The 16,509-nt window shown below is 38.4% G+C and overlaps 1 protein-coding gene across 1 annotated transcript in view; it reads left to right on the top strand.

The window, feature by feature from the left end:
- LOC128687035 (cell adhesion molecule Dscam2-like) overlaps positions 1-16,509 on the top strand; it is an 817,703-nt gene that overhangs the window by 424,780 nt on the left and 376,414 nt on the right. Inside the window, exon 3 of the mRNA XM_070082408.1 lies at positions 14,230-14,431. Within this exon, the coding sequence (XP_069938509.1) occupies positions 14,230-14,431 (202 nt within the window). The remainder of the gene's footprint in view (positions 1-14,229; positions 14,432-16,509) is intronic.

The raw sequence follows: 16,509 nt of genomic DNA, 5'->3' as shown, positions 1-16,509 counted from the left end.
CACTGTTATGCCACACTATCAGTCCACCCAGGGTCAGCCTTAAGCCAAGATTGCACCGATTGCTCTCAATTGGGCCCCTCGCCTCCTAAGGACGGCTCTGAGTCCACCACTTCTTAATAGACTGTCCTGTCTATCGGCACATAGAAGATTTCTATTACTTCTGACATCTCCGTGACCCCAACACTCCTGACATCTCTGTGACCCCAACACTCCTGACATCTCTGTGACCCCAACACTCCTGACATCTCTGTGACCCCAACACTCCTGACATCTCTGTGACCCCAACACTCCTGAAATCTCCGTGACCCAAACACTCTCTGACCTCGTTGAGTCTCATTTACTTTTAACAGAAATTAACATCTTCCACCAACTCTGATTTACATTTCACTCCCGCACTCTCCCACCACTACCATTAACACCAACCATCACTCTCACCACCATTAACACCAACCATCACTCTCACCACCATTAACACCAACCATCACTCTCACCACCATTAACACCAACCATCACTCTCACCACCATTAACACCAACCATCACTCTCACCACCATTAACACCAACCATCGCTCTCACCACCATTAACACCAACCATCACTCTCACCACCATTAACACCAACCATCATCTTCTGTACATAGTTCTACTGTCTTCAAGTTATGTCCTGGAATTTGTATTGATAAAGCCACTGGATGGCGAAACGTCTACAATAAAGATACCCAGATGTTGCACATGTGTCTTACTCTCATCATTCTCACCACCATTAACACCAACCTTCATTATCACCACCATTAACACCAACCATCATTCACACCACCATTACACCAACCATCATTCTCACCACCATTAACACCAACAATCATTATCACCACCATTAACACCAACCATCATTCTCACCACCATTAACACCAACCATCACTCTCACCAAAATTAACACCAACCATCACTCCCACCACCATTAACACCATCCATCACTCTCACCACAATTAACACCATCCATCACTCTCACCAACATTAACACCAACCATCACTCTCACCACCATTAACACCATCCATCACTCTCACCACTATTAACACCATCTATCACTCTCACCACCATTAACACAAACTATCACTCTCACCACCATTAACACCATCACTCTCACCACCATTAGCACCAACCATCACTCTCACCACCATTAACGCCATCCATCACTCTCACCACCATTAACACCAACCATCACTCTCACCACCATTAACACCAACCATCACTCTCACCACCATTAACACCAACCATCACTCTCACCACCATTAACACCAACCATCACTCTCACCACCATTAATGCCATCCATCACTCACCACCATTAACACCATCCATCACTCTCACCGCCATTAACACCATCACTCACCACCATTAACACCATGACTCTCACCACAATTAACACCATACATCACTCTCACCACCATTAACACCATCCATCACTCACCAACATTAACACCATCCATCACTCACCAACATTAACACCATCCATCAATCTCGCCACCAATAACACTATCCATCACTCTCACCGCCATTAACACCAACCATCACTCTCACCACCATTAACACTATCCATCACTCTCACCACCATTAACGCCATCCATCACTCACCACCATTAACACCAACCATCACTCTCACCACCATTAACACCATCCATCACTCTCACCACCAATAACACCATCCATCACTCTCACCACCAATAACACCATCCATCACTCTCACCACCAATAACACCATCCATCACTCTCACCACCAATAACACCATCCATCACTCTCACCATCATTAACACCAACCATCACTCTCACCACCATTAACACTATCCATCACTCTCACCACCATTAACACCATCCATCACTCTCACCACCAATAACACTATCTATCACTCTCACCACCATTAACACCAACCATCACTCTCACCACCATTAACACGATCCATCACTCTCACCACCATTAACGCCATCCATCACTCGCCATTAACACCAACCATCACTCTCACCACCATTAACACCATCCATCACTCTCACCACCAATAACACCATCCATCACTCTCACCATCAATAACACCATCCATCACTCTCACCATCATTAACACCACCCATCACTCACCACCAATAACACCATCCATCACTCTCACCACCAATAGCACCATCCATCACTCTCACCACCATTAACACCATCCATCAATCTCACCACCATTAACACCATCCATCAATCTCACCACCAATAACACCATCCATCAATCTCATCACCAATAACACTATCTATCACTCTCACCACCATTAACACCAACCATCACTCTCACCACCATTAACACTATCCATCACTCTCACCACCATTAACGCCATCCATCACTCTCACCACCATTAACACCAACCATCACTCTCACCACCATTAACACCAACCATCACTCACCACCATTAACACCAACCATCACTCTCACCACCATTAACACCATCCATCACTCTCACCACCAATAACACCATCCATCACTCTCACCACCAATAACACCATCCATCACTCTCACCATCATTAACACCACCCATCACTCACCACCAATAACACCATCCATCACTCTCACCACCAATAACACCACCACCATTAACACTATCAATCACTCTCACCACCATTAACACTATCCATCACTCTCACCACCATTAACACCATCCATCACTCTCACCACCATTAACACTATCAATCACTCTCACCACCATTAACACTATCCATCACTCTCACCACCATTAACACCATCCATCACTCACCACCATTAACACCATCCATCACTCTCACCAGAATTAACACTATCAATCACTCTCACCACCATTAACACCATCCATCACTCTCACCACCATTAACACCATCCATCACTCTCACCACCAATAACACCATCCATCACTCTCACCACCAATAACACCATCCATCACTCACCACCAATAACACCATCCATCACTCTCACCACCATTAACACCATCCATCACTCTCACCACCATTAACACCACCCATCACTCTCACCACCATTAACACCATCCATCACTCTCACCACCATTAACACTATCAATCACTCTCACCACCATTAACACTATCCATCACTCTCACCACCATTAACACCATCCATCACTCTCACCACCATTAACACTATCAATCACTCTCACCACCATTAACACTATCAATCACTCACCACCATTAACACCATCCTTCACTCTCAACACCATTAAATTGTCATTATTGGCTTTACTCCTAGAATCGTGGGCCCTGTCATACTTATTCTTAAGACTGTGTATTGAAACTACGTATACTGGTACTTTATGCAGGTCATTCACATTCTGACCTTCGTCAGACTTAAGAGATACTTCCTAACTTCCCAAGGACTCATTTTTTTTTCTTTTCATCTCCAACTATGCTCTCGTGCACCTGTTTCCCACCTCGACCAGTCTCCTTGTCCCTTCTTTCAAGTCATCTTGGCATTTTCTACATTAACAAGTCTCCCTCTCACACTGACTCCAACACGTTGTTACAGAAGTATGAAATGTTCCTTTTATTTACAGGGAAGCACTAAACTTGTAGGGATTATGGGGAATGGGAGGCATTCAGATTCGACCCAAGGAAGGGGAGGTCAAGACAAATTCCTTGGATCAAGAGCCCCTCGCCAGTATCAAAGCACCTTGAGGGGATAGTAGTGTGTAGGTTGATACTTTCTGACTCCACCTACCCACCATTATAGTGCAGTGGTAGTAAAGCAGAGTGTATCTTAGTAAAGTAAAGTGCATCTTAGTAAAGCAAAGTGTATCTTAGTAAAGTGTATCTTAGTAAAGTGTAGCTTAGTAAAGCAAAGCAAAGTGTAGCTTAGTAAAGTAAAGCAAAGTGTAGCTAAGTAAAGTGTTGAGTAAGAATAGAGTGAAGACACCTTTACTGTTCCTCAACCTTGTAACAACTGTACATCACAACATTACAAGTAACAACTGTACATCACAACATTACAAGTAACAACTGTACATCACAACACTACAAGTAACAACTGTACATCACAACACTACAAGTAACAACTGTACATCACAACACTACAAGTAACAACTGTACATCACAACACTACAAGTAACAACTGTACATCACAACACTACAAGTAACAACTGTACATCACAACACTACAAGTAACAACTGTACATCACAACACTACAAGTAACAACTGTACATCACAACACTACAAGTAACAACTGTACATCACAACACTACAAGTAACAACTGTACATCACAACACTACAAGTAACAACTGTACATCACAACACTACAAGTAACAACTGTACATCACAACACTACAAGTAACAACTGTACATCACAACATTACAAGTAACAACTGTAAATCACAACATTACAAGTAACAACTGTACATCACAACACTACAAGTAACAACTGTACATCACAACACTACAAGTAACAACTGTACATCACAACACTACAAGTAACAACTGTACATCACAACACTACAAGTAACAACTGTACATCACAACACTACAAGTAACAACTGTACATCACAACAGTACAAGTAACAACTGTACACCACAACACTACAAGTAACAACTGTACATCACAACACTACAAGTAACAACTGTACATCACAACAGTACAAGTAACAACTGTACATCACAACACTACAAGTAACAACTGTACATCACAACAGTACAAGTAACAACTGTACACCACAACACTACAAGTAACAACTGTACATCACAACAGTACAAGTAACAACTGTACACCACAACACTACAAGTAACAACTGTACATCACAACACTACAAGTAACAACTGTACATCACAACAGTACAAGTAACAACTGTACATAACAACAGTACAAGTAACAACTGTACATCACAACAGTACAAGTAACAACTGTACATCACAACAGTACAAGTAACAACTGTACATCACAACAGTACAAGTAACAACTGTACATCACAACAGTACAAGTAACAACTGTACATCACAACAGTACAAGTAACAACTGTACATCACAACAGTACAAGAAACAACTGTACATCACAACACTACAAGTAACAACTGTACATCACAACAGTACAAGTAACAACTGTACATCACAACACTACAAGTAACAACTGTACATCACAACACTACAAGTAACAACTGTACATCACAACAGTACAAGTAACAACTGTACATCACAAAACTACAAGTAACAACTGTACATCACAACACTACAAGTAACAACTGTACATCACAACACTACAAGTAACAACTGTACATCACAACACTACAAGTAACAACTGTACATCACAACACTACAAGTAACAACTGTACATCACAACACTACAAGTAACAACTGTACATCACAACACTACAAGTAACAACTGTACATCACAACACTACAAGTAACAACTGTACATCACAACACTACAAGTAACAACTGTACATCACAACACTACAAGTAACAACTGTACATCACAACAGTACAAGTAACAACTGTACATCACAACACTACAAGTAACAACTGTACATCACAACAGTACAAGTAACAACTGTACACCACAACACTACAAGTAACAACTGTACATCACAACAGTACAAGTAACAACTGTACATCACAACACTACAAGTAACAACTGTACATCACAACAGTACAAGTAACAACTGCACATCACAACAGTACAAGTAACAACTGTACATCACAACATTACAAGTAACAACTGTACATCACAACATTACAAGTAACAACTGTACATCACAACACTACAAGTAACAACTGTACATCACAACATTACAAGTAACAACTGTACATCACAACATTACAAGTAACAACTGTACATCACAACATTACAAGTAACAACTGTACATCACAACATTACAAGTAACAACTGTACATCACAACACTACAAGTAACAACTGTACATCACAACACTACAAGTAACAACTGTACATCACAACACTACAAGTAACAACTGTACATCACAACACTCCAAGTAACAACTGTACATCACAACATTACAAGTAACAACTGTACATCACAACACTACAAGTAACAACTGTACACCACAATAATACAAGTAACAACTGTACATCACAACACTACAAGTAACAACTGTACATCACAACAGTACAAGTAACAACTGTACATCACAACACTACAAGTAACAACTGTACATCACAACATTACAAGTAACAACTGTACATCACAACACTACAAGTAACAACTGTACATCACAACATTACAAGTAACAACTGTACATCACAACACTACAAGTAACAACTGTACATCACAACATTACAAGTAACAACTGTACATCACAACACTACAAGTAACAACTGTACATCACAACACTACAAGTAACAACTGTACATCACAACACTACAAGTAACAACTGTACATCACAACACTACAAGTAACAACTGTACATCACAACATTACAAGTAACAACTGTACATCACAACACTACAAGTAACAACTGTACATCACAACATTACAAGTAACAACTGTACATCACAACACTACAAGTAACAACTGTACATCACAACATTACAAGTAACAACTGTACATCACAACACTACAAGTAACAACTGTACATCACAACACTACAAGTAACAACTGTACATCACAACACTACAAGTAACAACTGTACATCACAACACTACAAGTAACAACTGTACATCACAACACTACAAGTAACAACTGTACATCACAACACTACAAGTAACAACTGTACATCACAACACTACAAGTAACAACTGTACATCACAACACTACAAGTAACAACTATACATCACAACACTACAAGTAACAACTGTACATCACAACACTACAAGTAACAACTGTACATCACAACACTACAAGTAACAACTGTACATCACAACACTACAAGTAACAACTGTACATCACAACAGTACAAGTAACAACTGTACATCACAACACTACAAGTAACAACTGTACATCACAACACTACAAGTAACAACTGTACATCACAACACTACAAGTAACAACTGTACATCACAACACTACAAGTAACAACTGTACATCACAACACTACAAGTAACAACTGTACATCACAACACTACAAGTAACAACTGTACATCACAACACTACAAGTAACAACTGTACTTCACAACACTACAAGTAACAACTGTACATCACAACACTACAAGTAACAACTGTACATCACAACACTACAAGTAACAACTGTACATCACAACACTACAAGTAACAACTGTACATCACAACACTACAAGTAACAACTGTACATCACAACATTACAAGTAACAACTGTACATCACAACACTACAAGTAACAACTGTACATCACAACACTACAAGTAACAACTGTACATCACAACACTACAAGTAACAACTGTACACCACAACACTACAAGTAACAACTGTACATCACAACACTACAAGTAACAACTGTACATCACAACACTACAAGTAACAACTGTACATCACAACACTACAAGTAACAACTGTACATCACAACACTACAAGCAACAACTGTACATCACAACACTACAAGTAACAACTGTACATCACAACATTACAAGTAACAACTGTACATCACAACACTACAAGTAACAACTGTACATCACAACACTACAAGTAACAACTGTACATCACAACACTACAAGTAACAACTGTACACCACAACACTACAAGTAACAACTTTACATCACAACACTACAAGTAACAACTGTACATCACAACACTACAAGTAACAACTGTACATCACAACACTACAAGTAACAACTGTACATCACAACACTACAAGCAACAACTGTACATCACAACACTACAAGTAACAACTGTACATCACAACACTACAAGTAACAACTGTACATCACAACACTACAAGTAACAACTGTACTTCACAACACTACAAGCAACAACTGTACATCACAACACTACAAGTAACAACTGTACATCACAACACTACAAGTAACAACTGTACATCACAACATTACAAGTAACAACTGTACATCACAACACTACAAGTAACAACTGTACATCACAACACTACAAGTAACAACTGTACATCACAACATTACAAGTAACAACTGTACTTCACAACACTACAAGTAACAACTGTACATCACAACACTACAAGTAACAACTGTACATCACAACATTACAAGTAACAACTGTACATCACAACACTACAAGTAACAGCTGTACATCACAACATTACAAGTAACAACTGTACATTACAACATTACAAGTAACAACTGTACATCACAACACTACAAGTAACAACTGTACATCACAACACTACAAGTAACAACTGTACACCACAACACTACAAGTAACAACTGTACATCACAACACTACAAGTAACAACTGTACATCACAACACTACAAGTAACAACTGTACACCACAACACTACAAGTAACAACTGTACATCACAACACTACAAGTAACAACTGTACATCACAACACTACAAGTAACAACTGTACATCACAACACTACAAGTAACAACTGTACATCACAACACTACAAGCAACAACTGTACATCACAACACTACAAGTAACAACTGTACATCACAACACTACAAGTAACAACTGTACATCACAACACTACAAGTAACAACTGTACTTCACAACACTACAAGCAACAACTGTACATCACAACACTACAAGTAACAACTGTACATCACAACATTACAAGTAACAACTGTACATCACAACACTACAAGTAACAACTGTACATCACAACACTACAAGTAAGAACTGTACATCACAACATTACAAGTAACAACTGTACTTCACAACACTACAAGTAACAACTGTACATCACAACACTACAAGTAACAACTGTACATCACAACATTACAAGTAACAACTGTACATCACAACACTACAAGTAACAACTGTACATCACAACACTACAAGTAACAACTGTACATCACAACACTACAAGTAACAACTGTACATCACAACTTTACAAGTAACAACTGTACACCACAACACTACAAGTAACAACTGTACACCACAACACTACAAGTAACAACTGTACATCACAACACTACAAGTAACAACTGTACATCACAACACTACAAGTAACAACTGTACATCACAACACTACAAGCAACAACTGTGCATCACAACACTACAAGTAACAACTGTACATCACAACATTACAAGTAACAACTGTACATCACAACACTACAAGTAACAACTGTACATCACAACACTACAAGTAACAACTGTACATCACAACACTACAAGTAACAACTGTACATCACAACACTACAAGTAACAACTGTACATCACAACACTACAAGTAACAACTGTACATCACAACAGTACAAGTAACAACTGTACATCACAACACTACAAGTAACAACTGTACATCACAACACTACAAGTAACAACTGTACATCACCACAGTACAAGTAACAACTGTACATCACAACACTACAAGTAACAACTGTACATCACAACACTACAAGTAACAACTGTACATCACAACACTACAAGTAACAACTGTACATCACAAGACTACAAGTAAGAAATGTACATCACAACACTACAAGTAACAACTGTACATCACAACACTACAAGTAACAACTGTACATCACAACACTACAAGTAACAAATGTACATCACAACACTACAAGTAACAACTGTACATCACAACAGTACAAGTAACAACTGTACATCACAACAGTACAAGTAACAACTGTACATCACAACATTACAAGTAACAACTGTACATCACAACATTACAAGTAACAACTGTACATCACAACAGTACAAGTAACAACTGTACATCACAACATTACAAGTAACAACTGTACATCACAACAGTACAAGTAACAACTGTACATCACAACATTACAAGTAACAACTGTACATCACAACAGTACAAGTAACAACTGTACATCACAACACTACAAGTAACAACTGTACATCACAACACTACTAGTAACAACTGTACATCACAACACTACAAGTAACAACTGTACATCACAACACTACAAGTAACAACTGTACACCACAACACTACAAGTAACAACTGTACATCACAACATTACAAGTAACAACTGTACATCACAACACTACAAGTAACAACTGTACATCAGAACACTACAAGTAACAACTGTACATCACAACACTACAAGTAACAACTGTACATCACAACACTACAAGTAACAACTGTACATCACAATACTACAAGTAACAACTGTACATCACAACACTACAAGTAACAACTGTACATCACAACACTACAAGTAACAACTGTACATCACAACACTTCAAGTAACAACTGTACTTCACAACACTACAAGTAACAACTGTACATCACAACACTACAAGTAACAACTGTACATCACAACACTACAAGTAACAACTGTACATCACAACACTACAAGTAACAACTGTACATCACAACACTACAAGTAACAACTGTACATCACAACACTTCAAGTAACAACTGTACTTCACAACACTACAAGTAACAACTGTACATCACAACACTACAAGTAACAACTGTACATCACAACACTACAAGTAACAACTGTACATCACAACACTACAAGTAACAACTGTACTTCACAGCACTACAAGTAACAACTGTACATCACAACACTACAAGTAACAACTGTACTTCACAACACTACAAGCAACAACTGTACATCACAACACTACAAGTAACAACTGTACATCACAACAGTACAAGTAACAACTGTACATCACAACACTACAAGTAACAACTGTACATCACAACACTACAAGTAACAACTGTACACCACAACACTACAAGTAACAACTGTACATCACAACAGTACAAGTAACAACTGTACATCACAACACTACAAGTAACAACTGTACATCACAACACTACAAGTAACAACTGTACATCACCACACTACAAGTAACAACTGTACATCACAAAACTACAAGTAACAACTGTACATCACAACACTACAAGTAACAACTGTACATCACAACACTACAAGTAAGAAATGTACATCACAACACTACAAGTAACAACTGTACATCACAACACTACAAGTAACAACTGTACATCACAACACTACAAGTAACAAATGTACATCACAACACTACAAGTAACAACTGTACATCACAACAGTACAAGTAACAACTGTACATCACAACAGTACAAGTAACAACTGTACATCACAACATTACAAGTAACAACTGTACATCACAACATTACAAGTAACAACTGTACATCACAACAGTACAAGTAACAACTGTACATCACAACATTACAAGTAACAACTGTACATCACAACAGTACAAGTAACAACTGTACATCACAACATTACAAGTAACAACTGTACATCACAACAGTACAAGTAACAACTGTACATCACAACACTACAAGTAACAACTGTACATCACAACACTACAAGTAACAACTGTACATCACAACACTACAAGTAACAACTGTACATCACAACACTACAAGTAACAACTGTACATCACAACACTACAAGTAACAACTGTACATCACAACATTACAAGTAACAACTGTACATCACAACACTACAAGTAACAACTGTACTTCACAACACTACAAATAACAACTGTACATCACAACACTACAAGTAACAACTGTACATCACAACACTACAAGTAACAACTGTACATCACAACATTACAAGCAACAACTGTACATCACAACACTACAAGTAACAACTGTACTTCACAACACTACAAGTAACAACTGTACATCACAACACTACAAGTAACAACTGTACATCACAACACTACAACAACTGTACATCACAACACTACAAGTAACAACTGTACATCACAACACTACAAGTAACAACTGTACATCACAACACTACAAGTAACAACTGTACATCACAACACTACAACAACTGTACACCACAACACTACAAGTAACAACTGTACATCACAACAGTACAAGTAACAACTGTACATCACAACACTACAAGTAACAACTGTACATCACAACACTACAAGTAACAACTGTACATCACAACACTACAAGTAACAACTGTACATCACAACACTACAAGTAACAGCTGTACATCACAACACTACAACAACTGTACACCACAACACTACAAGTAACAACTGTACATCACAACACTACAAGTAACAACTGTACATCACAACACTACAAGTAACAACTGTACATCACAACACTACAAGTAACAACTGTACATCACAACACTACAAGTAACTGTACATCACAACACTACAACACACAATAAGAAGGCACAATACTGTGACTGGAACAATACACAAACAGACACAGGAGACTGAAGCTTAAGGTAACGTTTCTATGTAGGAGTGAGAGTTGCCAGGATAGTAGACGTGGATTAACTACAAGTGCTTATAAACAATGTCTGCCGGAGGACAACAGAAAGTAAAACATGAAGTCAGTAAAATACTGGAAAGAGAACACAGTGGGACAATCTCTTACAATAACAAGAACAAGGAAAAATAACTTTGGTATAAGGAACATGTGAAAAACTTGGAATAATAGTGTCTGGTGACTCATTTAGAGAACACAATAAATCCCTCAAAATCTGGTCAGTGTGAGGACTTGCAACTCAAGAGAAATCATCTCAGTGGCAACACTGTTCGAATCACTTGTGTTACAAACTCAGAAGTTTAATGACTCACCATGGGTTCTAACCCTACCCGTACCCTGGATTATGTACCAGTCGTCTTATTACGATTTCGTGAATTATTAAGTTTTATTCGAAGCACGAGATAATCAGAGATGTTAAAAAGATACAAAGATAATTTACTGTAATCACAGAGTCCATTTAAACTACTTGGAACTCCAGAAGTACTTATCATGCTCAGTGTTAACAGTGTTAAGTTGCTACCAGCAGATGTCTGAGATATTGCTGAAACAAGCGTAGTCTACAGCCAGTGTTGATAGTGACTACCAGATGTTTACATAAGTGTTGATAGTGACTACCAGATGTTTACACAAGTGTTGATAGTGACTACCAGATGTTTACACAAGTGTTGATAGTGACTACCAGATGTTTACACAAGTGTTGATAGTCACTACCAGATGTTTACACAAGTGTTGATAGTAACTACCAGATGTTTACACAAGTGTTGTTAGGAACCACCAGATGTTTACACAAGTGTTGATAGTAACTACCAGATGTTTACACAAGTGTTGTTAGTAACCACCAGATGTTTACACAAGTGTTGTTAGTAACTACCAGATGTTTACACAAGTGTTGTTAGTAACCACCAGATGTTTACACAGCTCTTGATAGTGACTACCAGATGTTTACACAAGTGTTGATAGTGACTACCAGAAGTTTACACAAGTGTTGATAGTGACTACCAGATGTTTACACAAGTGTTGATAGTGACTACCAGATGTTTACACAAGTGTTGATAGTAACTACCAGATGTTTACACAAGTGTTGATAGTAACTACCAGATGTTTACACAAGTGTTGATAGTAACTACCAGATGTTTACAAAAGTGTTGATAGTGACTACCAGATGTTTACACAAGTGTTGATAGTAACTACCAGATGTTTACACAGCTCTTGATAGTGACTACCAGATGTTTACACAAGTGTTGATAGTGACTACCAGATGTTTACACAAGTGTTGATAGTAACTACCAGATGTTTACAAAAGTGTTGATAGTGACTACCAGATGTTTACACAAGTGTTGATAGTGACTGCCAGATGTTTACACAAGTGTTGATAGTGACTACCAGATGTTTACACAAGTGTTGATAGTAACTACCAGATGTTTACACAAGTGTTGATAGTGACTACCAGATGTTTACACAAGTGTTGATAGTGACTACCAGATGTTTACACAAGTGTTGATAGTAACTACCAGATGTTTACACAAGTGTTGATAGTAACTACCAGATGTTTACACAAGTGTTGATAGTAACTACCAGATGTTTACACAAGTGTTGATAGTGACTACCAGATGTTTACACAAGTGTTGATAGTGACTACCAGATGTTTACACAGCTCTTGATAGTGACTACCAGATGTTTACACAAGTGTTGATAGTGACTACCAGATGTTTACACAAGTGTTGATAGTAACTACCAGATGTTTACACAAGTGTTGATAGTGATTACCAGATGTTTACACAAGTGTTGATAGTGACTACCAGATGTTTACACAAGTGATGATAGTGACTACCAGATGTTTACACAAGTGATGATAGTGATATTAGGTGATATTAACAGAGGTGTGTTTGTTCTCCCTGACAGGTGTCGTGGGTGGTAGGGGAGGCCGGGTTACAGCCAGCCACCACAGTGGTGGGGGTGAGGGAGATCTTGCCCAATGGCTCCCTCATCTTCCTGCCCTTCAGTCCTCGCTCCTACAGGCAGGATGTTCACGCCTCCTCTTACAGGTGTCTGGCTTCTTCTTCCGTAGGCCGGATCGTCTCCAGGACCGTCACCGTCAGAGCTGGTGAGACTTGTGTGTGTGTTCGTGTACAGTAGTAGTGTTCCTGGTGTACAGAACTATGTGTACACTTGCTGATTAAGACACATGTGAAACAGTTGGGTATCTTTATTTCACTACTATACCTGTTGCATCTCTGTATTTGACTGAAGCAGCCTACTGTGTAGGCGTAACGTTCCAACAATAAAGATACCCAACTATTGGACATGTGTCTTAATCTTCAGCTTCTGGTAAATTTGTATATCTCACATTCCACGGACACTATATGACTCCTACGGGTTTAGTGCTTTCCATTGATTACATCATAACCATTGTGAAGGTATCAGTCTTCAGCGGCTGATGCTGATTATGAAGTACATGGAACCAGACACTTACGTACACTTCAGGATGTTTATTACAGGAAACGTTTCGCCACGAGTAAATTCTTCACTCTTAATAAAGAAGTCACTCGGGGCGAAACGTTTCCTGTAATAAATGTCCTGAAGTATACATGTCTTTTTTAATGGCTGGAATGTTTGATGGGCTTAGGCTGTGTAGGCTGAAGTTTTGTTGGACTGTACAATACTGTGGTCGGTTTTGAACTTTTATTGTTGATGTTATCCTGGAGGTATACAATGTTGATGTTATCCTGGAAGTAAACAATGTTGATGTTATCCTGGAGGTAAACAATGTTGATGTTATCCTGGAGGTAAACAATGTTGATGTTATCCTGGAGGTAAACCTGGAGGTATGTTGATGTTATCCTGGAGGTATGTTGATGTTATCCTGGAGGTATGTTGATGTTATCCTGGAGGTAAACAATGTTGATGTTATCCTGGAGGTAAACAATGTTGATGTTATCCTGGAGGTAAACAATGTTGATGTTATCCTGGAGGTAAACAATGTTGATGTTATCCTGGAGGTAAACAATGTTGATGTTATCCTGGAGGTAAACAATGTTGATGTTATCCTGGAGGTAAACAATGTTGATGTTATCCTGGAGGTAAACAATGTTGATGTTATCCTGGAGGTAAACAATGTTGATGTTATCCTGGAGGTAAACAATGTTGATGTTATCCTGGAGGTAAACAATGTTGATGTTATCCTGGAGGTAAACAATGTTGATGTTATCCTGGAGGTAAACAATGTTGATGTTATCCTGGAGGTAAACAATGTTGATGTTATCCTGGAGGTAAACAATGTTGATGTTATCCTGGAGGTAAACAATGTTGATGTTATCCTGGAGGTAAACAATGTTGATGTTATCCTGGAGGTAAACAATGTTGATGTTATCCTGGAGGTAAACAATGTTGATGTTATCCTGGAGGTAAACAATGTTGATGTTATCCTGGAGGTAAACAATGTTGATGTTATCCTCGATGTAAACAATGTTGATGTTATCCTGGAGGTAAACAGTGTTGATGTTATCCTGGAGGAAAACAATATTGATGTTATCCTGGAGGTAAACAATGTTGGTGTTATTCTGGAGGTAAACAATGTTGATGTTATCCTGGAGGTAAACAATGATGTTATCCTGGAGGTAAACAATGTTGATGTTATCCTGGAGGTTAAACAATGTTGATGTTATCCTGGAGGTAAACAATGTTGATGTTATCCTGGAGGTAAACAATGTTGATGTTATCCTGGAGGTAAACAATGTTGGTGTTATCCTGGAGGTAAACAATGTTGATGTTATCCTGGAGGTAAACAATGTTGATGTTATCCTGGAGGTAAACAATGTTGATGTTATCCTGGAGGTAAACAATGTTGATGTTATCCTGGAGGTAAACAATGTTGATGTTATCCTGGAGGTAAACAATGTTGATGTTATCCTGGAGGTAAACAATGTTGATGTTATCCTGGAGGTAAACAATGTTGGTGTTATCCTGGAGGTAAACAATGTTGATGTTATCCTGGAGGTAAACAATGTTGATGTTATCCTGGAGGTAAACAATGTTGATGTTATCCTGGAGGTAAACAATGTTGATGTTATCCTGGAGGTAAACAATGATGTTATCCTGGAGGTAAACAATGTTGATGTTATCCTGGAGGTAAACAATGTTGATGTTATCCTGGAGGTAAACAATGATGTTATCCTGAAGGTA

This window comes from Cherax quadricarinatus, chromosome 7 (assembly GCF_038502225.1).
Source record: "Cherax quadricarinatus isolate ZL_2023a chromosome 7, ASM3850222v1, whole genome shotgun sequence".
Classification (NCBI taxonomy): Eukaryota; Metazoa; Arthropoda; class Malacostraca; order Decapoda; family Parastacidae; genus Cherax; species Cherax quadricarinatus.
The sequence above is the reverse complement of the archived record's forward strand: the minus strand, read 5'-3'. Positions and strand labels throughout refer to the sequence as shown.